This window comes from Athene cunicularia (genome assembly GCF_003259725.1).
Source record: "Athene cunicularia isolate RWA chromosome 5 unlocalized genomic scaffold, athCun1 chr5_part1, whole genome shotgun sequence".
Lineage (NCBI taxonomy): Eukaryota > Metazoa > Chordata > Aves > Strigiformes > Strigidae > Athene > Athene cunicularia.
In genome coordinates this window covers 40,479,666-40,505,540 of record NW_020799101.1, presented here as the reverse complement: position 1 = coordinate 40,505,540, position 25,875 = coordinate 40,479,666, and the positions used below count along the sequence as shown (strand labels likewise).

The 25,875-nt window shown below is 39.9% G+C and overlaps 1 protein-coding gene across 2 annotated transcripts in view; it reads right to left on the bottom strand.

Annotated features, from left to right (window-relative positions):
* SPTBN5 (spectrin beta, non-erythrocytic 5) overlaps positions 1-8,879 on the bottom strand; it is a 90,033-nt gene extending 81,154 nt beyond the window's left edge. For both annotated transcript variants that reach the window (XM_026849776.1, XM_026849777.1), the window contains exons 1-8: positions 8,725-8,879; positions 7,022-7,653; positions 5,892-6,030; positions 4,238-4,470; positions 3,655-3,808; positions 2,552-2,752; positions 1,440-1,646; positions 92-283 (exon numbers count right to left, since the gene is read on the bottom strand). In XM_026849776.1, coding sequence (XP_026705577.1) covers positions 92-283; positions 1,440-1,646; positions 2,552-2,752; positions 3,655-3,808; positions 4,238-4,470; positions 5,892-6,030; positions 7,022-7,653; positions 8,725-8,820 — 1,854 coding nt within the window. In that variant the 5' untranslated portion in view covers positions 8,821-8,879. The remainder of the gene's footprint in view (positions 1-91; positions 284-1,439; positions 1,647-2,551; positions 2,753-3,654; positions 3,809-4,237; positions 4,471-5,891; positions 6,031-7,021; positions 7,654-8,724) is intronic.
* Between the last annotated feature and the right edge of the window lie 16,996 nt (positions 8,880-25,875).

The window sequence follows — 25,875 nt, the reverse complement described above, 5'->3', positions numbered from 1 at the left end:
AAGCAGAAGCCAACACAGCACTTAACCTCACTTTGCATTGCTTCAGATGACTAATTTTGTGAGTTGCAAAGCATTGGAGGGGATATTATACCTCAGCCATACTCTGTAGATTTTCGTAAAGTGAATCTATTTCATCTTGGGTCTTCCAGATGTTCTCTGGAAGAAAATGAACATCTGGACCAGAGGTTCCAGGGAATGCAGTTTCAGATGTTGTCCAGGTACGACTGATTGATAGCTTAGTTGTCTTTTGAATTAAGTCACTTGGGGCTTCTGTCTTCACTATCTGTGAAGAAAAATTTAACAGAATCAATGGGTGAACATTTCTGATTTGGATAAAAATTTCACATGGAAGGAAAATTTGGACTTGCTAGTTGAAAATACAGTGTTCTGACCCTTTAAACAAAATATTTCCAGCATTTGTTTGAATCTGTTTCCTTTGTTTTATTCTGACAGAATGAACTAAACTGAAAAAATTGCAGTTTTGTTTAAGGAAGTTTCACTTAGCTTATTTTAAAATATGTTGATTCAGTAAAAATTCTTATTTTGTGCCCACATCAAGGTTGGTTTGGGATTTTTTTTAACTTTAAAAATTGCCAACAAACCAAGGAATTGACTATACTCACAGTTCTATTTGTGGTGATGTTTTAATACCTGAACATTTCCAGTTTCAAAGCCTGAGAGTGCCCTAGTGAATAAATGCTTCTATTTGCACATCAATACCATCTTGTCACATGCTTTTTCATGTTTAATAACAAAGCAATACAATCTTTGTTGTAATAAATATTAATGTCGGAATGATGAGCTAAATGGAAGACCCAAACTGGTGCTCATAGCTCTCAAACTGGTTTGGCTAAACACTGAGTGATCATAGAAGCTTGAAAGAAGCAAGCAATGAAATGTGTCATTAATCCCCCCCGGCTTCTGTTGTCAAACGAACTGATCTCAATCAAAATTTCCCTTTCTAGTCAGTGAAAAAGAGGGGCATCTGCAGAGGTTGACTTCATACCATGTGCCTTAAACATCCATTCTGGGATCATATGAATTTTTTCTGGAGCTGTGGGATGGTTCATCACTACATTAGAATGCAGAAAGTATTTGTAAATATGTTTAGATTAAGCACCTGCTTTTTAAAGCTGATTTAAATTAATATTGTAACAAGAATAAAGAGTGAGAAGGTATTTGTGAGAATCAGGAGAAGTGCATTTGTTGCATTTCACAGAACACTAACTAGGTGGACTACAAGTGGCCAATAAACTTTCTTGTCATCTAAAAATTTGCCTCCATTTTAATTAAAAATTTCTTCTGAATTAAAAAAATATGATAATTTAATAGGTAATTTGGAATATTCTACTCTGGCAAAATCAAAACAATTCACATAATTAAAAAGCAGCTAATCTATATCCTTCAACAAAATGGGACACAACCCCTTGTCTACTTACTGCAGCTGGAGCTTGCTCTGCTGCAGTGACAGCCTGCTCTTTCAGGCGTCTCATCTCAGAGGAGTAGGCTGCAATCTCCTTCTCCAGGCGCAAGTGACGATGCAGCAGTGCTTCGGCACTTGATTCATCTTTTCCATAGTCCTTGCTGGCCAGAAGGGGCTGCCTTTCTTGCAACCATGAATTTGCTTCATCAATGTCAGCAAAGTACTGAAGGAACACAGGAAAGAAAACATTTTATTTCACCCTGAAAGTATCATATCCAGATCCTCCTTCTTTTGAAAATAATGAATAAGACAGACATGCCATTAGATCTGTAGGTATAAGGTTACTTTCAGGTGTTGTGCAAGCTATGAATAAGGTAGCTCTAAATCTGTGATATATTTAATGATCACATCAAGCACATATAATTCAAAGAATCAAAGTGAGTAAACAGATTCAAGGATTGCCTATATAAATCTTTAACAATTCATAACTAAATAAAACTTTATGGTGCTTAATAGCAGCAGGAAAAGGAACCCACAATGTATGATGTAATTCCAGATATTTACTAAAGGTTCTAAGGAATAGTCCAACAATGAGCAATGAATTCAGTCTACAATTAAAGCTTTCTTCTTTTATCAAGAATTTTCCATCTGCCTGGCTACTGCTGTAAAAAAAAAAAAAAAAAAAAAAAAAAAAAAAAAAAGATTTTGAGACATAGAATAAAGGTAAAACAGAAGAAAAGAAAACCCATAGCAGTGAAGGAAAAAGAAGAACTAAGACGCCATAATGGTGTATAAACTTATTAGACAGAAGACAGAATTTAGACTTTTTCAAGAACAAAGCCGTTAAGTTTTGTTCAAGTGTCTCATGGGAATAACAGACTGAGCAAAAAACTTAGGGAAGGCAGAGCTATTTCCATTAGCATTTTTAAAACTTAAAGCAACTCCCAGATGCTCAAATCTCCTGCCTGGTTGGCTTGAAGCAGGATTGAGACTTGACTGCTGGAGATCCTTTTGAAGACTGAGACCTGACGGCTTTCTGTCACTGTTGTTCCGCAAGCAGGAGCATGGGGCAGAACTGAACCACACCTGTGTCCCCTGTAGCACACACCACAGCAGAGCCCTGTTTACCTGTTTGATGAGAGCTGCTGCCTGCAAGCGGCTTTTGCGATCAGCCACCTCATCTTGGAGCTGCTGCCACAACTTCTGGAGGCTGTCTGTCTGCCTCAGAATGTCCTCCTGGCGCACAGGATTCTTCAGGCTCAGGTCCCAGCCCCTCCTCATCACATCTGCACATACAGCCCTGTGGGAATTGCACTCTGCTTCGAGAGCCTAGAAGTAGTACAGGAGACATGTCAGCACAACTCACTCCCCATCAGCAGAGAGTGAGGAGGGAGTCCTATTCTCCGCTACTGTAATACATACGTTTCCAAGAGCCCTGCGTCTTATTCATGCCTATGATTTTTCCCTGAGCCCTGAGATGTTTGGCCCTTGGCTCCCCCCCCGCCAAGTTACTGTGCTACTTTTTGCCTTTGATGTGAAACTTGTTATGCAGTCTTCTCTGAAAGAGATATTTGTTTGTCATCCATCAATTCAGTTGTCTTATGCCTTCCAGAAGCAACAAATACACACACAGATGCATGAAAATGTATATTAAAATTACAGAAGAGGTTTCCATTTCAGTTTCGCCATGCAGGTTCTCAAGTCCACGGGTCTCTTCGCTTGTTTACAGTGATTCTTTGCCATAAGAAGGTAGTAGCTCATACAGCTAAACTTTTGATATTAGCCCACAGCAAGCTCTTAGGGAAAGTAGTAACAGATTTATAAGCTCACACAATATTATTCATCCTACCTGCTAATATCTGTCTTCTTTTCACTACGTCTTTCTTTCCTGACATCTCTTTTGGCCAGGAAAGGTGGGTGGGCAAAACAAAACCCATCAACCTGCTTTCCTTCCTGTCCAAAGTGAGCCAGTATGAAGCCCAGTGTCTTCACTAGAAGCCGCACTGGTCCACTATGAAGTGTATTCCTTCTCTATCCTTTCCTTCCCCCCTTGAGGAAAAATCCTTACCCTATACATTTTTTAAAAATTCCAAATACTGGTCATGCCACTTGTGATAACGCGTGGTTTGACAGCTTTCTTATAAGTGCTGTACTGACTGAACTGAAGGACACAGATATTCTAAAACCTGGCTGTAATATAAAGACAAGGCACCACCAGCAAAGTAAGATACCTTGTGCTTCTGAATAGAGGCTGTAATCTGGCTGACATCTTTCCCTAATGTTGTTGTTCTTGCTAGCTTCCATTTCTCAGAGATCCACAATTCTTCCTCTTTGCAGTCGCGGAAGAATTCAAAGAGCTTCAAAGCATCTTCTAGCTGAGATTTTCTGAAACAAACAGTATATCTTAGTCAGAATTAGGATCCCATGGAGACAAAGGTAGCATAATCAAAGTAGTATTTTAAAAATCCATAATTTGAATTGCCTTCAACTCCTCTTTGTCACAGACTAATTTGTTCATGGAAGAAGACAAAGGAAACAAAATTACATTTCCCTCTTCCTTTAGGAGATAACCACGTGGTATTCAGACTTCACATAAAGCAAGTCATAATAAACGCTGAGAATGAAGCTATTCTTCATCTATGAAAGTGAGTGATCTCTTGCAGTCATCTGCAATCAGGAGACTCAAGTTGCTTGTGCTACGTCTTTATAAACGGAGAAATGAAAAATTTCAAATGCTGGGAATCTGTGTCTTCTGATGAAGGGAGAGATTGGCCATCCTAAACAGGAAGAACAGAGCCACAAGTACAGCCCTACCGTGACTTGCTCAGAGCTGTAAGGTTCTGATACAGCTGACGAAGCATCTGAACTTTCGCATAAAGCACTTCTGCTTTAACTGTGCTGTCCTTTCTGATTTCTGCTGTCCTCCGGGTGATGTGTGTCAATCTATCATCATAGGAAGAGATCTGCGAGTCAACCAAGTTGTGCTTCTGCAGCAAATCTACTACTTCCAGAAGCTGCTTCCCACAGTCCTGGGAATTCACTAGCACCTGCAAACAAAGTGAGAAACAAAAGGCATTGGCAGAGAGTGCATCCAGGGGCTCAGTACAAAGAAATTAGTTGAAAGGTTCCTGTTCTTCTAAATGTAAAAGAATGATGTCAGCTACGCAAAGCTGAAAAGCTGCCTAATTAAAGATATCGCACTTCTCTTTCAATTTCACAAGCTAATGGCAACAACCCAGTTTCTGTCTACTGCCGTGCAAGTAATGGTCTCTTCAAATAAGCATCTGTTTTCACACTTAAGTTATTTCTATTGGTTAAGCACTCAAGATCTCATAATTCATGGGCACAAGGAACAGCCCTTTGCTATACACCCATGTGTAGACAGATTGATTCACAGTCTGTATTTGCAGAATTTTACAATATCCCATTTTATGGTATATTTTGACTGCAATGTTTTTTTGTTTGTTTGTTTGTTTGAGGAACTTACTTGCATTTGCTATCTATATAATGAAATTGAGTACTTCATAGTGTTTAATTGGTGGCTGATGAAGGTACCAAGTTTTTAAAAGTCTGTCCTCTTTCTGATTGTATCAATGGATACAATTATCAATCCTATTGTATGATGTTATCTTTCCTTACCAATCTTCTCCCTGATCCTCAGGCTTTTATGGTTCCAACAACATTACTACTATTAGGTGTTCTTTGCTTACTAACATTAGAACAGAAAGATTCATAACTTTACAGATAGCTCTAATTTGAAATTCACAACTTCACATAGAATGTTGACACTTTTGACTTAGGCATGAGGCAACTTGTAGTCATAAGGATTTCTCCCTCTTTAAATAAGACAAAGCAAGACCAAAGCATGCATATATACTTCCTGCCATTACAAAATCAAGATGAAATCAGTTATTTCCTATGCTAAAGAGAAGACTTTGGGCTCTGACACTGGTAACACTTGGAAATTCTTGCTAAAAGCAGTCACATTGCATTTACAGTGGAAATTTTCTCTCTCACAAGTTTAGATACCTGAAAGCAAGACATATGCCTGAGCTAGTCTCCACCTGTATAATCACTGGAAGTACTTTCAGAAGGTAATTTGTAAGCATTACATTGAATAGGAACAGCAGGCTGTTTTATTCCACTTTTGCTATTACACTTCTAAATTTAGGTGAGATTATTTCCCATCTTTATTTTACTATTTACAGGGTTCACTCCCTGTAATTCCATATCTGCCTTTCTGATTAGGGAGAGCCCCTGTAGCAAAGCCTGGTTTTCCTCATGTAGTTACCCGCAGTGATGAACTGAAATGCACAGTTAGGCATCTACGTAAAAACGGTTTATTTTTTCCTATAGCCGATAGACTTATCTTCCGTTGACACCAAGCAGTCCCTGGAATGTGGGGGCTTTTTTAGAGATATGCAGTGGTAGCAGTGCAAGCTCTGTACCAGTGGAGAGGGCTCAGTACCTGCAGCTCTTTCAGCTCTTCCATAATGGCATCAACGTCCCTCAGGAGGCCCAGGATTTCCTGCATTGTACCCAAGGAGTGTTGTCGTCTCTGCAGCTGATCCAGAAGTTCCTGCCATTGCTTTGAAATGCTGTTTTGCCTACAAAGGAAGGAAGAGAAATTACTAATTTGGACCAAAGACTTTGGGCAGCACTGGGAGATTCTCGGTGCTTGCAGCTTCAGAGGAGCTAAATGAACACACACAACTATTGCCACTAGTGCAAGAGGACAGGCCATGATCACAAAACAGGTCAAAGCACTGTTATCTAATTAGTGTGATCACAGAGAGGAATTTTCACTAGCACATCAACTGTCATTGACTTTTTAAAATTTAGACATTGTTTTTATGGATCCTTACACCTGACATCCCACATTGCTTTCATCTGATACAATGGAAAGGCTTGGAAAAAAGGAAGTGGTCTTTAACTGGCTGCTTAAAGTAAAAAACTAATCTAAACCATATCATGGGTCACAAGCTGATGTCATAAAGAGTTTGGTTTACTCTTTTATAACTGTTTTTCTTAGTTTTCCAGTAGGTTTCTGATTTTGTCTGAACTTAGAAAAGCACTGAAATACCACAAGAGAAGTTATTTGTATGGCATTCTTTGCTACTGACAAATCAGGCTATATTGATAATCAGAGAAGTCATAATTTCTCAAGATTTTTTCCAAACTGGAGTCAATCTGAGAAGACTTTGTGCATTAACTAATCTGTATCTCCCTAGACTACACACTGAAAAAGAAATGTGTTGATTTGCAAAAAAAAAAATAAAATTATCCCTCCAAGCAGTGTGGATGGAAGACAGAATTTTTGACAGAACAAGTATTTTCATATATAATGAAAATATCTTTAAACTATTTTTCACCAGAAATCAGTCTGAGGGTTGGATCATTCAAGAAAAAAAAAATATTAAAGAAGATGAAGCATTTGTCTTATCTGCTGAAACTGTTCACAGGTAGAAGAAATTCCTGCCAGTTCTATCATGAGGAGCAGAGCTATGATACATAGCTACAATTTGTTTTCTTCCACCACACTACAGAATTTCAAATAATTTCAACATCCAACACTACAGTTACATGGCTGTGACTCACTTCTTCTTGATTTGATCTTTGCCATGATAGTTCTCCTGGCTGATGACTGTGGCCATTTCATCCAAAGCTGTGAAGCGTTCCCTCCTGGGGAGTACATCTGCCACAATGGCTTCCAGCTTCTTGCTAGCAGCCTCCATCCTGTCTGCGCTCTCTGGCCAGAAGTCCTGGGTCCCAATCACTTTCCTCATGTCTTCCAAGTAGGACTCACGCAGGGCTGCCTTCTTCAGGAACCTCTGGACTAGCTGTTCCAGCCTTTCTAGCCTCAGCATCTCCTTCTGCAGTGCTTTTCCCCGGTTGTGCTCTGCCTTTTCCAGGATAATCCAGTACTTTTCCACATCCTGCAGTGTCCTCCCCTCTGGGGGCAAGTACGGCCGTTGGTTGTTGGCTCTCTGCTTGGTCCTGATGTTGAAGAGATGAGCTTCAATCATGCCCTTCTCTTGATATTTGGGGGGTTTCTCCACAGTGCGGAAGGTCTTGAAGTTGGCCATGAGCAGCCACATTTCCTGAAGAGAGTTGGGGAAATGACGGTCATCCAGTTCCATCACCTTCTGTTTAATCCATTTCAGGAGGTCAGAGACCATCTGCTCATATAGAAGCTTCAAGTCATCTATCTCCTTCAGCAAGAACACAATCTGTGATGGGAATATGAAGTTACAAGCCACATAAGGAACAGAATGAGGCAAGGTGGATGAACAGAGAACATCATCTTCGTAAACCAAGTTTAGGATTCAAATAGTTGAATATGTGTCAGATATAGTATTTAACGAGCAGGTTTCCACAGTCATCGCATTTTTATACTAATGTGACAGTTGTCACATCTGAGGCCAGATGAAATCCTAGAATAACCTTCTATAAAACACAGACAAATAAATATTATTTAATGTCTCATTTCAGTTTTTATTTATGGAGAGGTTAATTTTGGAATAAAAAGCATGCATACGGAGACTGTCAGCAGTTCCTACATGGGATGACTAAAAAGCAAGAATCCCAAACTGAGGGTTCAGATTTTTTGTTTCACAATGAAAAAACAGATTTTTTTTTTTCATTCTCATTCCTAAACCCCCCAAAATTCTATCCCATGTAATATGCATTTACTCTCTGCTAGCTTCACCACCTTAGGCTGTTAGGAGACCATCTGACAAGATCCTGGTTCTGTCACATGCCCACAGCAGCCTGTGGTCAAACAGCCCCTTCTCAATCTCTTTTGTTGGAGCTCTTTCTCTTTATATAAATAATTAAAGAGTGTCTTGTAGCTAAACAGAGGATTGATAAGGATGTTAACTCTGATTCAATACTAATTTTCCAAGTCCAAGACATTTATCTGTTTCATCTGTGGTCTGACCTACCTTAATTTCAAACTCAGGTTAACACTGGAGCAAACATTTAGAATGAAATCATAAGGAAATAAAAAGTGTTAGAACTAAATCATCCTTTCTTCCTATTTCACATCTTTTTCCATCTTTGTCTTTCTACTTTATATTATATTTTTTCCTTGCCCTAACTTAGTTGTCCTCCTACAAATGTCAGGTTTAATGCTGAGCAATATTGTCTGCCTCTATCGTTCCCCTGACTCACCTGCTCCAGCCAAGCAGATTAGTGAAGACTCAGTCCCTGCAAATTGTAATCTGCTTTTACCTACCAGAACACACACTTGGCAATGACTAAGTGTCACAGTGTTGGAAGAAGAGTAAAACAGCACCAACCTTTAGTGCAGGAAAAGCAGCCCGTGACATCAGGGCTCCCTTCTGTATTTTCTGCCATCGTACCCAGTTCTCGCTGAAAGATCCTAGCAAATGCATGTTCACCTCACATAGGAGGAGGAAAGGAGATTTATCTCCCTGAGCTGATTCTCTCTGCCATCCTGGTCACACACAGAATCTGAACTCAAAGGCTTCCTTGACACATTCAGACTTCCCTCCCCAATCCTATTAGTAAATTCAGAACTGCCTATTTGATGGGACTAAGGGCATGAAGAGATTAATATCTGTTCCATTCTCTTTCTGAATGTTTTTGTGTGTCAGAAATGCAGGAAGACAGGAATGGGATATTAGAGACAGGCTAAAAATAGGAAAGGAGGCAAAGAGAGAAAAAGAAGCCGGTAAGTGGAAAGAGAGAGAGGAAAGAATAAATATACCTATACAAAATGGAAAAAACAGTGGCGCACAACAAGAACTGAAAAAGGAGAGAGTAAGAAATAACTATTTTTTTTCCCATAATACAAAAGTTATGGCCTATTTGATAGTTATAGTTCCTCTAATACATGCTTGGTGACTCAAGGTCTATTTCAGGTTTATCAGAGGGAAAATAATATCTCCTGAACAAAATCCAGAGACTCACATGTAGACGAGTCAAATCCTACTGACCACTCTCCTCGCTGATGCCCAGTCTTTGTTTGACCAAATTCCAAGTCCTGCTCTCATCTAATGCCTCTCTTCAGAGAACATCACTGTTACTGGCGCATGTTTGGGGATCATCTTGTTCTTGTCCCAGACCACTTTGTTAGCTGAGTAAACCTTGCTTTGCAAAAGCTTTTCACCTTGTTACCACCAGGGAAGTCTTAGTTTGGATTTTATTGCTTCCCATTAAGCAATATATTCTCCCTCTCAACTGCATAGGCAATTTTCTGAGTCCGGATGTTCACGTAGAATCCCATCCTGCGTGTGTAGGTTTTCTGCGGGCTGTTTGTTTTGTATTTTTTATAAAACCAGTAGAGATTATTCTGAAGGTAGAAAAGAAATTCTCTCTGAGCAAAGTGGTGTTCAGTGGAACAACTACAAAATTCCTTCAGCTTTCCATCAAAAAGATGCAAGTAGTTTTTATATAACTCATCATCATAATTGAGACAAAAATGTATGTGGAAACTGACAAAACATTTTTTTAAGCTTTGGGTTTGTTTGGTTATTTTCCCTAGAAGTGTTTCCCCTTCTTTTGCACTCCCTCATTTTTCATGTCTTTTTTTTTTTTTTTTAATTTTATTTTATACCTAAGGAGTTAGAAAGAAAGGATAAGATTTTCACAGGAAATAAAAATCCAAAGTAGTGTCACAGAATAAGGGATAATCTTTTCTATTAAATCAGAAAATTATTGACTAGGTCTGATTTTGCCTAGCTGTAATCCTCCCAAGATTAATGAGGTCTGTATGCCTCAATCTGCCTTGAAGCCACATCAGTTCTCAAACAGAAACTATGAGGTCAAAAAAGGATTCATTTTCAGTGAGATAAATGCAATCCCTTTTAGAGATCAGAGAGTCTACAGACACTTCTCAAGATTCAAGTGACGATAAAAGGTCTTTCAAATGGCTGTGACATCTGATTCACTTCAAAGGATCCGGAAGTTGAGCTTGCACAAAAAACCCCCACCACATTTCCAGTATAAATTTAACTTTATGATTTAAATTTTAACAGCTGAAGATAGCAATGCACTTACTTTGGTAAGTCGCTTTTGTATTGTCTGTCCTTGTTTCAGTCTGGAGAAGTAGTGGTAATAGAGTGACACATAAGTCATGATGGATCTCTCATCTGGGTAGGGTACTGCCACATCCTCAGCATCAAGCAGTTTGCTGATTCCTAGCTCTTTCTCAGCAACATCAAAGGCATTGTTCAGGTTTTTGATGGGTTGGTCCTGCCGCAGTGAGCTATAGTGGATAAGATCAGGCCTGGACAAGGAGAAGAACAGGGTGTGGAGGGGAAGAAAGATTTATGTTTGTCACAAATTCTTTCAGATTATAAACCATAAACTGTTTATTAGACTATGGAATGTGACATTAACGCAAATTACTCTGTCTGACCCTGAGTTTCATTCAAGAACATCACCTCTTGCCTATATAACAGGAAGAAAATTGTCCCTTATGAAACTGAAGTACCACTCCCAGAAAATTTCTGCCTGTCACTTATTTCTCCTCTTCACTGATGGGTGAAAATCAAATCCCGCTAGAGAGGTAATTCTGAAAAGGGAGGTGACACCCAGCTGAGAAAGTTACAGGATCCCACCATGGTATCCTGCCAGAAGATGTAGCAGAACTATTAACGGGAGAAGTGTTCAAGGTTCTCCCACGTGGTTTCTCTCTCCTGCCTTGGGCTGTACTCTTCACACTTTTACAAATGGCCAGAGAAGGGAGAAAGAAAGAGACTGGAAGGTTGCTTAGTCTGTTACAGTTGAATCAGAAGGTATATATGCTCACTAAGTTCATACAATAAAACCAGTCTCTAAAATAAAGAGCAATGGGAACATGAGAGAAAATATCCATTTAAGAAAGAAGAGTCTCCAATGGAAAAGGGCAAAGAGAGAATTTGGCATTTTCTTGACAAATACTTGTAATTCAGACCCTGGAACAACTTGTGCTTGAGATAGGAACAGCAATGAGCCACTCCTGACTGAAATGATCCATCATAACTTGCCTGTGAGCGTGTATGAGTGCATTGAAGGCCAGCCCATCACTCCAGCTTTTGGAGAAGTCCTTCACATTCACATTGGAATAGCTGGCAGTTTTATGCTGACACCAGAGTAGTAAGGCTTCATTGGCAAACAGAACATCAGCTTTATTTCCAAATTCTTCCTGCGAAGAGATCAGGGAAAAGAAAAATCAGTGTGAACAATATATGGAAGTAACATCAGAGCATTAGGCTTATGTTCTCAAAGATAACTTTGTATTACTTCTGTCTGATTCACAAATCCCCTCAAAGTCATGACCTGCAGACTGCATCTGCCATGAAAGTAGGATGATTTAACACAAAGGTAGAAGTTCTCTATTAAAATAAAAGTGAACTCAGAAATTATAATGGGAAATGCAGGTGTTGAAAAGTTTTAAAATGTTTGTTTTCTGCAAGGTTTGTAGAAATTAAGTGGAAAGCAAGTCTCAGTTTACTTGCTTCCTTCGCTGTGACCTAGAACTCAGAAACAAAATATAATGTATCCAGGTCCAATACTAGAAATTTTAACTTTGATTTCATAATACCTTTATAGAATCTTATGTTTCATGCACTTAGAGTACATGTTAAATAATTTTAAAATCAATACTTTTCTTCAGAGAAAGCGCAAAGGAGCAGCATGCAGTTCAAACCTAGAAAGAGCTATTTTCAGATAAATTGCTTCTGGAGTCAAATCCAGTAAAAAGCTTGTGGAAGAGTGAAAAACATGAATATCCTATCTCCAAGTTACTGTTTGTTGCCTTTGAGAAAATATAAAGTGGATTCAATTGCTTTTAGAAATTGCTGCCTGAGTAACTGGGTAATATTATAAGAACCAAATGATCAAAATATTTGGGTAACATCAAAATGGTGCCTGCCAGCCTGAATCTCTACAAAGTCTCTGAAATAATCTAAATCAGGCAAAAAGACAAAGACACTGTTTTACCTTATCAAGTTTGATAGATGAAATCTGAAATCGAAGTATAATGATCCAGATAAGCCCCAGGATTAAGGTTCTGTCACCATCTACGATATTCTCAGGACCAATCACTTTTACTTGTACCTGCTAATAAAGCAATATCCACTCAGTACAGAAGTACTCATGTCCAGCTCTCTGAAGGAGGTATCTGTGTACCAGGCTGTTATAGAAGAGAGTGTTCAGGGTGCTTTCTTAAGGAAACAGGTTTTACGTGATCCCTTCATTTATCTATAGAACTGCAAGATCCCATGTTCACACCCTAGGTCTTGTGCACCAAGGATGAGTTTCTGCAAAAACCTGGCAAAGGGACAGTGGTCTCAAAGATTTAAAGTTCCTGTAAGGGTTTTGAAAACGGGTGGTTGAGAGGAAAGAAACACAATCCAGTGCTCCTTTCCTCCAAAGGAGTGACCGCAGGGCAAATTCAGAGACCATCTTCTCTGTTTGGTCTACAGCCAGCTAGCCAGTGTTATATCTCTTGGGCTCACCAAACAGCACAAACACCCTACTAAACAAGACATGGCTGCCTTCTTCACTATTATTTGAGCAACAAGCAGGCTTGTAGTTTATGCCAACAAGGCAATACCTCTTCAAGAGGTCTGAGCACGCTATAGTGGCTCCTGCTATCTGCATGATGCCCTCTCTGGAGTCTGGAGTCGTGACAAGTGATGGTTGCCTGGTCTGGCTGGCAGAGCCTGGATGTACACATGCCACTGGGCCTTACACAGTGTGTACCCTTAGCGGGCACGTATTTACTGGAACCCCGTGCTGTACTGCATTTGTTTTGTAATTAGCAAAAATACATACTTTCCCATGTCTACTGCTATGAAACCCCTCTGCTCCTTTGGAATTCATAGCAGAGTTCTGTGTGATGCTTTCCCAGAGAGGTCTACAATAAATTGTTTGCTCAGAAAAGAAAAAAAACAACATACTAACTTGGGGCTGCAATGAGGATGCACAACTGGAATAAATAAAACCACTGCAATGACTTGCTGAAACTGTTAGAATCAGAGCTCTAAAAATCTCCATTTTTATACCAGGTAGCTTCCCCTCTGCCTAATGTTTGCTCTCCCCCAGCATCTGGGAAAACACAACATCTAGAAAGGTATAGAAATGCAGTACATTTTTAGGTGTGACATTACCTGTTTATGTCTTGTTACTCAAATAAAGAAATTAAAATCTGATTAATTTTTTTCTTTTAATAAAACTGCTAGCCTGCCTTCAAAGAATACCTTATCGTGTACTATAGAGGGAAATTATAATGAACATAATACTATAATTACTTAATAATATACATAAACTGTTGTGATCTCTAATATAAATACTTATTTACCTTGGATTTCAGAAATGTGATGGCTTTGCTGTTGTTCTCTAAAAAGTGCACTCTCATCTTTCCCCGGTTCGGTCTGGGCAAAGCTTCTCCAGAGAGCAGCTCGAGGAGTTGCATGAGAGAGATGCCATCCTTTAAGTCTCTGTAAATATCTTCTATTTCAACCTTTACCTGTGAAGACCAGTCAGACAATACAGACTCTGGCTGAACTTCTGGCCCTTAGAACCCCCTACTTCTAATACTAAACAAAAAAACCCTTCTTGCTGTTTCACTGAGTGTTATGTATGTCAGCGTACATATGCAAAAAGTGTTGAATCTTACGTCACAAAAAATCGATTTGCAGGAGGACAGACATTATTTATGAAAGTAGGCTGAAGTAAAAAAAAAAAAACCAAACAAACACAACTGAGCAAATAAAGAAAAAATAGGAGATTTTGAAAAATAATTGAAAAAAAAAAATTTTCAAAATAAAATATTTCAGAAGTGCTGACATTTAAAAATTCAATTCAAATGAATCTTTTCAACTTTTTATTGAGAAAAGTATTTCATTTAAAAATTGAGCTGACAAACCTATTGAATGACTCAGTTTTTATTCCATAGTCTCAACAGTCTGTCACATCCTGCTTAGACCTGTGCTACCACCCAAAGTCTCCATATTTTAGCCAGACTCTCACACTAAGTAAAAGATTAAGATCTTTTACAAAAATGTGTTTCATTGCTGCCAGTGGTGAAGTCACCCAGTGCTTAGGTGATACATGATGACATAGTGTGTACTCTGACCTGACAAGAACTTGCCTTGGGTGTTTCCTTTTGGCCTTATGCCACTAGCCATCAAGAAGTGACATTAAAACCATACCACACACCCAACAGTAATTTGCTGTGATTCTGAAATCACGATAAATAATCTTTTTGTGTTTAGAGAAAAAAAAAAATAAATTCTGAAGTCGCAGCTTTTTTAATTCAGATAATAGTTACATGTAGCAGGAAAAAAGGACATGTGTTTTTTCATTCCTGACTAATTATTGAGCAGCTGAACAGATCTTTTCTCTAGAGAAAGAAGAAAACACTGGAAGTGTAAAAGCAACTCAGAGAGACTTTAAGTCTGTACTGTGTGGAACAAGAATTTACAACTTTCTCAGACTGACTATCTCCATGAAAAAAATCCCTGTTTTGTTGCCAACTTTATTTATTTTTACATATGAAATAAACTTAAAATTCTGCCTATGGTATATTATCATTTAAAAAGTTAAAGCTGTTATATTCTGTGACACTTCTGTAAATGAAGAATAGTTCCATTTACATTTGTAAAGAGACAGTCTTCATAGATCTCCTTTATGCCTCACCCAGCAATAGTTTGAATATCTTTGTTGCATTGCTCTTCTCATAAAGATATCAATCACAGATTACTTAACAAATTCAATCCAATAGCATCCTTAGTGCTAGACCTGGAGTAGTCAACAGTGCAACTGAGAATACTGCATCGTCCTGTAGTATGATCCATGTTACGTGTGTGTTGAAAAGCTGAGACTACACTGCTGAGACAACCTAGATAAGATGTCAGTCTCCACACCATTTCTTACCATATATGGTTTGGAAAGCTCTCGCAGGTTTTTTTCCCCTATGCTTTTACGATACATGAACAAGTACTGTGCAGAAAATTAAGACTGACATTTTAATCTTTCAACTTGAAGGCATTTTTAAAGTGAGAAAGTATATATATTTATCTGTAGCTAAACAGAAATAATTTCCTACGCTGTAAAAATCTAACTTTGTGCAGTGGCAAAATAAGAATGCAGTTCTTCTCTCATGGTAAGAAAAATAAGTTTAAAAGTTTGTTGTGCTCTGAGGTTGCCTTTGCACCGATCACCAACTAAAAACATTACACTGAAAAAAAAGGCATCTAATACTGAAACATCATATAACAGTGATGAGCTAGAATGGAACCAAGCCTGGTCCTGCTTGGTGTTGCCAAGGTCCATTTTCATTAATATCAACTACTGACTCTAGAAAAGGGAATTGGGTTTTGGATGACGTAATTCCCTACCGTGACAGCTACATCATTTGTGCCCGAAACAAGCTTATCTGCAGTAAGTCTGGAGACTTTTGAAATATGCTGGAGTTACCTTGCACACACAAATCAACTGCACACTAGCTCTGAAACTTTTTGGAAGTCTGAAACTTACTGCAAACAAGCTGTTCTGTACTTGCATGGTAGTGTGTCTGAAACCGCTAGACTTAAGACAACTTTTTCAGAGCCACTGAGCAGCGACTCAAGCTGGACTGATCAGGCAAAGCAGAAAGTCTTAGATTTTGGCCAGGCAATTAAGAATTGAGCACTGTTTGGGGAAATCTAGACATCTGCAGATAATTTACTTTTATAGGAAAAAGAAGAGCAAATGAAGATCTTGCTCTGAGATGATCACCAAGATACAGTGGACATTGCAATATGACAGGGTTACAAAAGTGAACTCTGATTTCAGGGGGGACTGCTAAAGCAAAAGGTAGAGTTTGGAGCACTTTGGTTAGTCCTTGCTTGCTTATATGCGTAACAACACCACTCAGGAAAAGTATGTGAAAGATAACATCAAAACCGAATACAGCGGGTGAAATAAATGAAATAAAACCCAGAAAAAAGTCCCCAAATTTAAGGAGCTACATACATTATTCCTGAAGAATACATTGTTCATCCAGTTGGTGAAGGTTTTCTTTTGCATGGACATACGCTGCTCCTGCAGCTTTTTGATATGATCTTTTTCATATTCAGTAGCCATGGTTACCTAGGAAGTCAGAAACTCCAGTGAAGCGCTCAGTGCTGAAGAGATCTGCCTGTCCAGCTATGAAAACCAGTAACATGCCCAGAGTATGTAAGGAACCCATCCCCAACGGGTACAAGATTCAATACCACACCCAGTATAATACCTTAATTTCCTTTTGCTTGTACTTTGCACTTTAATTTCACTCAGCTTTATTTTTAACTTATGTGAGTTGTCCCTTTTAAAATGCATCTCTATTTTCAGGATGCAATTGTGACATGTATCTATGTAGCTTTACTTTCTTTCTTTCACTCTCTCCCCAGTCACTTGATCCATGAGGAGCACCATGATCTGAAAGCTGTCAGTAACTTCCTTGTGTGTGCTGGAAGCACACGACAGAGAACCAACCATAAACCCTGTCAGAAAGAGGGATCTGCAAATCACTTTCAATGCAGTGCTGGAAAGTGTGTTACGTTCTCTGAAGACTGGTTGAGCTGCTGCTGCTGGTTTTCAGACCACAGGATGTCCAACAGAAATCAAATAGCTGCTTAGGAAGGAAATAGAACCAGCTTGGTTCTTTCCTCTCAGGAGTTCGCTTTTTGCGTATCTATCACTGTAAGGATAGTGACACTAGTGCATAATCACATGGACAAAGTCCTCAGCTGGGAGTTGGGAAGTGTCATTCCTCTTCCCCACGCTGCCAGAGACTTGTCTGCCTCAGCTGTATCAGTGAAAAATTAGGCTTGTAATTCATCATAGCACCCGAGCTGAACATTCAGGAAGGTTAGAAAGGATGAGTCTTTAGAGTCTATGATACAATAAACTGGATTTCAGCTCAACCCAACAATTCTTTTGGATTCATTTGGCTTACGGTGTAAACCTGTAACAGCGGTGACCTTGCTGTTATGAAGGCAAGAGTATCACTTATAAAAAAAATTTAAAAATCAATGTAAGGTCTATAGTTATAGTGACCAGACATCATCTGCTTGGACTACTGCCATAATTAGAAGTATTACCTGGGTATCAGCCTAGCTGTGAAACCAAGAAACTTCTTGTAATGGTGGAAGAGGAGAGAGGTGTCACTGTAAAGAGAGAATGGAATGAAAAATTAAAACCCCTGACAAACTGCAGAGGTGTGGAAAAGGGTGACCAAGGGTTACCTACTTCCCAAATATTCTGTGTCCATTTTGTGAAGGCCCAGTTCTGAGCTATCCTGGGCTCTGTACCCTTTTAATTCATAAACCATAAAATACTGAAAAAAACCCCATTATCTGTCCTAGCACGAGAAGACAGCAAGAGGGAAGTAGCAACAGGAACTGCTGCAAATGGGAAGTCTCTTGCCTGATAGTTTTCTGTGCTCTAATAAATCTGAAGAATTTTGCCATTTTAGAAGATGAAAAGGTGTGGGAAATGCAGAAGATTTTTACTTTTTTTTTTTTTTTTTTAAGATATTTCTTAACTGCCAGTGCTTGACTTCTACAAAATAGGGGCAGCAAGCATTGAAGCCTGACAGTTCAGCAACAACAGAGAGAAGGATCAAAACCATAGATGAAAGCCTTATGAAAGGAAGAATTTAGCAAAGTTTGAAATAGACTATAAAGAAGATCCTCCACTTTTTAATCTTTCAGGCTAGTTCAGCACTGCCTACTTTCTCATATGGAGAGCAGGTATTCAAAGAATTGCCTTTCCCTGCCAGAATGGTGATATGAACTGTAATAAACCCATATAGTTAACCCATATCACAATGCCATTTGTGAATTTGTCAAATGGTTCTTAGAATATCTGTCGACTCCTTTTATTAAAAGAGTTGTTATCCAAGCATTGAAGCCACCCTGAACAATGACCGAACTGATTTTATTTAGGTGCAGAGGAAGCTTATGTGTTAAGGTACTGTCTCACACAAAAGCTCACCTGTTTTATTAAATTAGGTTAGAAATGCTCCCCACACTAGTAGATTCCTTGAAGATAGATCTGTAATAGATTACCTGCATTTCCAGGATGAAAAGGCAGTGCTAAGAGCCAAATCTGGCTATAATGATATATAACAGAAAAAAAAAAAAAAAAAAAAAAAAGAGCATGAAAAAAAAATTCTTACTCAGGTTTTGAGGAACTTCTTTCCGACATTCAGCAGCTGGTCATCCTGAAGAATGACTTTTAGTTGTACATCCACTCCTATTCCTACATTCAGTTTGCTGCTTTCATGCAAAGCGACCTTTGAATTCAGGAACAGAGACCAAGTATTTATGATCTACCTATGAACCTTTCATCTGATCTGAAGTAAATAACCCATCAGAACACAATGTGTAAAGGTTGTCACAGGCCTTGTCCAATTTTTACGCTCAAAAATAATGTATGAGCAGCACCAAAATTGCTATAAAGCAGTGAAAACAGTCATCCACCATGCTGATGCTTTGGTAAAGAACATCATAATTGCACTGAAGGCTCTGACTGAGCACAGTTTGCTTTTCTAGAGGACTTCTTACCGGGGAAATTGAACCTCACAGTGGAGTCTGAAAATGAAAGCACAGCAGAGGGTGCAAAGATCAGAGCAATTTCCAAATAGTTAAATTGGGATACAGCAAATGAGAAGGTGAAATTGTGAAGTGTTAGGAATTTGCCAGTCGCTGCTTTGAGGAAGCTCATGTACACAGATACCTGCTGCTGACAGGGCAAACTGGGATCAAGCTGGCAGTGCCAGCTTCTTCTTGAGTATACTATTGACAGACTTCTCATTAATAAAAAAAGGGAAAATAATTCTGATAACTGATATAGCAGTGAGTCCTTTCTCTCACTTATAAGGTCACACAAGCACAGAACACATTGACCTGGCAACACTGCAAGGAACCAGAGGGTTGTTGCTGGGAATCACAGCTAGAAAACGGGCAGGCATCTGAAATCAGAAACTGTAAGTGAAGATGTCCAGCTCAGAGATGAGGTAAGGGAATAGCAATCTTTTCCGTTCTGGCAAGCATAGTTTAGTTAGCATCTAAAAGTGATGAGAGGAAACACTTAAAAAGAAATTAACAACCCGCCCCAAACTCAGTACAGATAAAACTTGATCAACAAAATCTGTACCTTCATACACAGCTGTCCTGGTTTCAGCTGGGATGGAATTAATTTTCTTCCTAGTAGCTGGTACAGTGCTGTGCTTTGGATTTAGCGTGAGAACAATGTTGATAACACACTGATGTTTTAGCTGTTGCTAAGTAGTACTTGCCATAAATTAAGGATTGCTCAGTTCCCCCTGCTCTGCCAGTGAGCAGGTGCAGAAGCAGCTGGGAGGGAGCACGGCCAGGACAGCTGACCCCAACTAGCCAAAGGGCTATTCCATACCGCAGAACCTCATGCTCAGTGTATAAACTGGGTAGGGGTTGACTGAGAGGGGCAGATTGCAGCTCAGGCATCGGACAGCAGGTGGTGAGCAATTGCGTTGTGCATCATTTGTCTTCTCTTGGGTTTTATTTCCCTCTTTTTTATTATATTCCTTTTCATTACAATGATGATTGTTACTATATTTTATTTTAGTTATTAAACCATTCTTATCTCAACCCACGAGTTTTACTTTTTTTCAATTCTCGTACCCATCCCACTGGAAGCAGGGAGGAGTGAGCCAGAAGCTGTGTGGTACTTAGCTGCTGGCTGGGATTAAACCACAACACTCCTCTAGAGAAATGTCATACATAGTGTCACATAAGACAGCTAAATATAAAATAAAAAATCAAATACATATGTTACAGGTATTACTCAGAATGTTCCCTCCAAATTCCTGGACTTGTGTTCACCAGCCAACTAATGCAATGTAATTCTTAATGATCATTAAATGGGAGTAGGATGACAGGAGGAAAGGGATATAAATTCAGCAACTGGTTACATCTCTTCTGTAAGCACGTTGCCTGGTTATTATTCCACTCTTTTCTGTCTTGCTTTTAGTTCTACCTACATTCTTCTAAAGGCAGCAATATAGATAGTTGGCTTAAATCTGGTACAGGTTGGCTAGGTTGTGTGTTTTGAGAAAATGTCCTTACTCCTATCAAAGAGAGGGCAGAGGACCAGTAGGTGAATTGACCCGGGATGCAGGCATTTCTCCCTATTGCAAGTTAATTATTAACTAAACGATTAAATGTGTAAAACACTGCCTTTGCTTTTTATGATGATACAAGGCAATCAAAGATCTGGTATAAAATTTCACTACCTCCTGAATATCTGTCTCCTTTTGTAGTATCTATAGTTCAAAGTTAAAATGGTGGACATTTATGTGACATTGACAAATAAAGCCATTTCCTCAGTTATTTATATCCTAACAAGGTAAGAGGAAGGGCACAGCAATATTTGTGTGCAGTTTCCTGGAGGGACCAGGAAAAAAAAATCTACCCTCCATGCTAATTATGTGCCTTCTCTTGCTGCCTTCTCAGAGAAGGGGAGCCTTGCTACCAACCTCAGGAAGGAGAATGGCCCAAAGAGCACACTCCCTGTGCCCTGGTTTCAGTCTGACATGGTTTTCCCTGATGGCAGAAGTGTTTTCTTGTTTCTTAAGAGGAAGGACCCTGATGCTGGATTCCCTTCTGCAAAGTAGCAGTCACATCAGACATGTTAGGTTTTTTTAGCACCCTTTCTTATCTGCCCACAATCTTATAAAAAGAGACCGTGGGGATCAAACAGACCTCATGCCCAAAGAGTCTGGTTTGCAGCCTCAGAGCTCCTCTGCCCCCAGCCCTTCGCCCACTGCTTTTCTACTCCTGACAACACCATGTAAAATAAAGAGGGATGTGATGCTTCCTTTCTACCTATTAGAGATTTGGGGTTTTTTTTTGAAATATAGTGGCCCTCCTCCTCCACAACGTGTATGTGAATTCCCAGCTCCTCTCTAAGGCGGGAAGAAATGTTTAATACCCCATCACAAAGAGCACAGAAGTGAGAGGATGGGCAGAGGGGTGCAGATGTGGACCTTGCTGCTCCCACTCCCCCCCCCGAGCGGAGCGAGGGCTGATCATCGTGAGCTTTCCCAGGACAGCAGAGCCCTGGGTCTGCAGAGGCCTCCTTGGCCCCACTCTGTGGGTGCCAGTGCTGGCTTCCCTCTGGCACTGCCCTTGCCTGCTTGGATGGATGGGGGGGTCTGCCAGAGGGGAATACATTTGCACAGGTGGGTGCAGAAGCCTTCATGTGCCAGTGTCCCTACATGAGGCTGTTCACAGTTGACAGTCCAGTAACTGAGCCCTTCATTGTACCAAGCTACTCATCCATGCTCTGAGCTGCCACTGAGCAAAGCCAGCTCCCATTGAAAAGCCATGTGGCCATACTCATGCCTCTTACAGAGGACTGAGTTTATTCACATGGGTCAGGTAGAAGGTTTGGCACAGTCCATCACCCTCCATTACATATGCTTTGCATACACACATTCCTGAAGGTAGGTGAAAATCCTTTCTGATCTCTACTGAGAAGGTTCCTCAAATCTCAAAGAAAATAAGTATGTTAAGTGTAAACACGTGCACAACAGCTCAGCCCTCTGCGTCTCCACACATGTTGTTTCCACATGTTAAGAGTCTCAAAACAACAAACATCTGGGCCTTGACTCTGTGAAGTAGGAAGGCAGTCACCTCTCACGGCCATGGTCTTGTAGCCACCTGGGTGCCAAGTAAGCACATAGACTAGCCTGCTGCCTGGGGCCAGCAGCCTGGGTCCCACAGGTAGCCCTCCCCTCTGCTGCCCTCCTCAGCTCCAGCAAGCACTGATTAGTCTCCATCAAGGAAGCGTGGACACAGGCGAGATGAACCGTGATCCCAGAACATTTCCTAACCACATCTTGAATTACAGCAAATCTTAGACCTCATTGTACCACAGAGGAGCTACACTTTGGATACTGAGAACACTGGAGAGCAGCAGGCAATAATTATTGCAAGAAGCTGTTCGCTCATTTGGGATACTAAGGCTGAAGAAAAGTTGGGGAGTTAGTCAAAAGCAGCTTAGGAGAGGCACGGAGACCTCCAGCTGTCAGTCTGCACTTTCACAGGCCTCTCAGCTGAACTTTGTCCTTTAATAGTCAAATACTTCTCTCAGCTCCTCTCCCTGCAGGGCTCCATCTCACCAACCCCAGGCACACCGCCCCCCCAGCCCCCACATACCTGCCTTCCCAGCGCTACCGTCACCAGCTGCCCCGGGGGCAGGGGGGTCCCGGTGGATGGAGCCCCAGCTCCTCTTAAAGCTGAACTCTGCTTGGGAGGATCTAAACCGGCATCCCAGGATGCTGGGTTGTTATAAACCTCAGCCTCCCCATGCTCTAGTCTAAACTAGAAGTTGCTTTTCTCTTTGAATAGTTGGCTAGCGGCGACATGACATCAACAGGGAGCAGAATTCAAGCAGAACAGTCGAATTACATCATCCAAAGAAACTGGAGCCCCTCGCTGCATTTGAAAAAGAGGACAGCTTAAAGCAAAATCAGATGGATTTGTTTTTCCTGGCATGAAGAAGTTCAGTCATCTTTTTGAAGCAGAAATATACATTTGCTTGTTTAGTCATGAATTAAAGATATTTTCTCCTTGGAGCTGTTTACATTATCTTGAAATTATCCTTCTGTTTCTGAACCTCAAATAGTTAACATAAGAGCTTCAAAGGCTTTGTGGCATGAACACATGGGACAGAGGACTTCAATTCTCTTTCCATTTCATACAAACATAAAGGGTTTCAATGACAGAACAGCCTTAATATTTTGAACATCAAACTGAAAATGGGCCTTAAAAATTGCTGCGTTGGCAATACCAGATCTAACTAGTGTATTTTTATCATCTGGTTCAGATGTTTTCATTTTTATTCACTGCTACTAAGGAATGCCACTGCATGAGGACAAAACTTCTTTACAGCTGTATTTTAGGGGGTTGTTTGTATGCTGGAGTGATAAAGCATTTAGCATATCAATGAAACAAAATTATGAGACTTACATGCAGACTGGCTCCCAGCACCCTTAGTACCAGAGCACTGTACCCTGCCCACAGGGATGGCATACGCCACAGCGCGTGCTCAGGTTTTGGTCCCCCACTGCCCCAGTCAGCGGAGTATTGACTACAATCACAGCTCCCTCCCAGCCCAGCCAGCCCAGTCTCATTGTGAAGGCCACCCAGCCACGTAGAACAGTTGAAAGTAGCTGGCAAAAGACACAGCATCATATAAACAGTTAACATTAAGGGTGAGGATTTTAGCAGGGAGATAAGACAGGGTAGTGCAAAATGAAGAAAATTTACAATTACTCCTCATTGTAGGCTAAAATTGCCAAGTCCTGAATTTACTGGTTATATTTACATTCTTAGTTAACTTCTAACTTTCAGACTTGACATGAAATGAATACATTTTTTTAAAAAAACCCCACAAATGATCTGAAAAGGAAATCATTAAGCATGAGCAGCATCTTTCAACAGTTCCCTGTTTAAAAAAATGATAGTCAGAAATCTTACAGTGCTTACAGTGAAATACAGTATCCGGTGAGAGATACATACCCTCCATGTAAAACGAGCTGCTTTCACTACAGTGAAATCTTCAGAGCTCCAGACTAAAGTGGAATACGGGTTGCTGAGCTAGCAACACCTTGGAAAGAACATGGACAAGCTCTATCTCAGAGAAAAGTATAGGTGGGAGAACAAGTTAGACCTGGCATTAACAAGTTTGCAGTATTCACTGGACCAGAAAGCAACTGAGTCCACGGTCTACTACCAGGTACAAATCTGTGCTAGCATGAAGTCCTGTGGAGAAAGGGAGAGGAACCCATGTCAATACTTTGGTTTCCATGAGAGAAGATAGTTTTCCTTCAGAGGTCAGAAAAACTGCGTAACAGGTTAAAAAAAAAAAAAAAAAAAAAAAAAAGCTGTAAAACAGGTGTTTGCTGGGTTTGGGCATTTGTTATGGCTCATTGCCATATTTATTTCAATACTTTATTTCAATTTGTTATTTCGATAGCTTATTTTAATTTATTATTTCAATAGCTCATTGCAACGAATTCTGAGTGAAGGGAGGCACTATCAGCAGGTGTGTTTGTGCATCTGGCTAAGCAGGGCAAGGCAGCCAACTCCTTCAGCAGGGGTTTAAACCCTCACCTTCTCCAAACTATTCCTGACTTGGAACAATTCCAACAAGCCACTGCCGCTTGCTAACACTGCTACATACAAACCCTTTGAACTCTGCAGCAACTTAGATTTGACAGTGGTAGGAGCAATAGCTAAACTGTAGTATCCTGGTGGCACAGATCTATCTTCAGAGATGCTTCAAGTTGTGTGTATACACAAGGGCAGGAGGAATTCATTTAAGCACAAAATTAATGTTCTATTGATAAAATTGGTTATTTTTAAGTAATAAATAGCTCTGGGTGAAAGATGCCCTTGGCTTTTTTTGGGACAAACACATCAAAGTACTTTTTGCTAAACTGCTACTTAATCTACTCTTACTTTTTAAGGTTAGTACCCCCACTGAAGTTAAAAGAAGTGCCTCTCAGCTCAAGTTTCAAGCTTTCAATCCACACAGGAAATTTTTTATTTATCTTTCACACTTGGACTTTAAGGAATTTCCATGCTTAGACATTAAGAAACTCCAAAATTACATTCTGCTATGAAAAGCTAATTACAGAGAGATGGTGGAGGTCGGGGTTTTTTCCTTTTTAAATATAAATTTATTTCTGGAGTCAAGCTTTGGTGTGGGCAGTAATTTCAGCAACAAGTTCAAGGACACACAAGAGAAACAACCATAACCTATTACGGATACATAAACTGAGGTGGGAATGTAAGCAGCTTGCCAAACAGCTACCATGCTTATAAGTAGCAGGATTATAAAATTCTAGTCACTGAAAGATTAACTTCCAGAAATCAGCTTACAAAAGAAAATCTCAGGTAGTTCAGTATTAGTTTATTAAATCAGCAACTTTTATCACCACTTTCTAAAAATGATTACAAAGCATATTAAAATATATTACAGTATCTGCAAGGAATTTATTGTGTAATAAAAGTGCAACAATAATAAACTTACAGGGCTGCCTAGTTGGACAAACTGAAGCACACTGCACAGATCAAGCCTTCCCTCAGAATGCCTTTGAAGTGAAAACAGTATTTTAATAAAAATATTAGAAAAGATGAGCATGTGAAGTATAAACCAAAGTTTATGTTCATTCTCTCAGTGCTAAGTTACACATACTCATCAAACCATACACTTCAAACTCTGCTTGAATTCCAAGAATATAAAGAGCCAAAGTGAGCACACATCGTGAAGGGAAGTGAGAAGAAAAAGAGGGCACATTTCAAGTACTGGGGATGAACAATGTTGTTGAAAGTCCAGGACTAGATACTGATGCTTTGAGACTGGGTTCCACACAAACCCATACCATCCCCAACTAACAACTGGGACCTTGCTCTGACCTA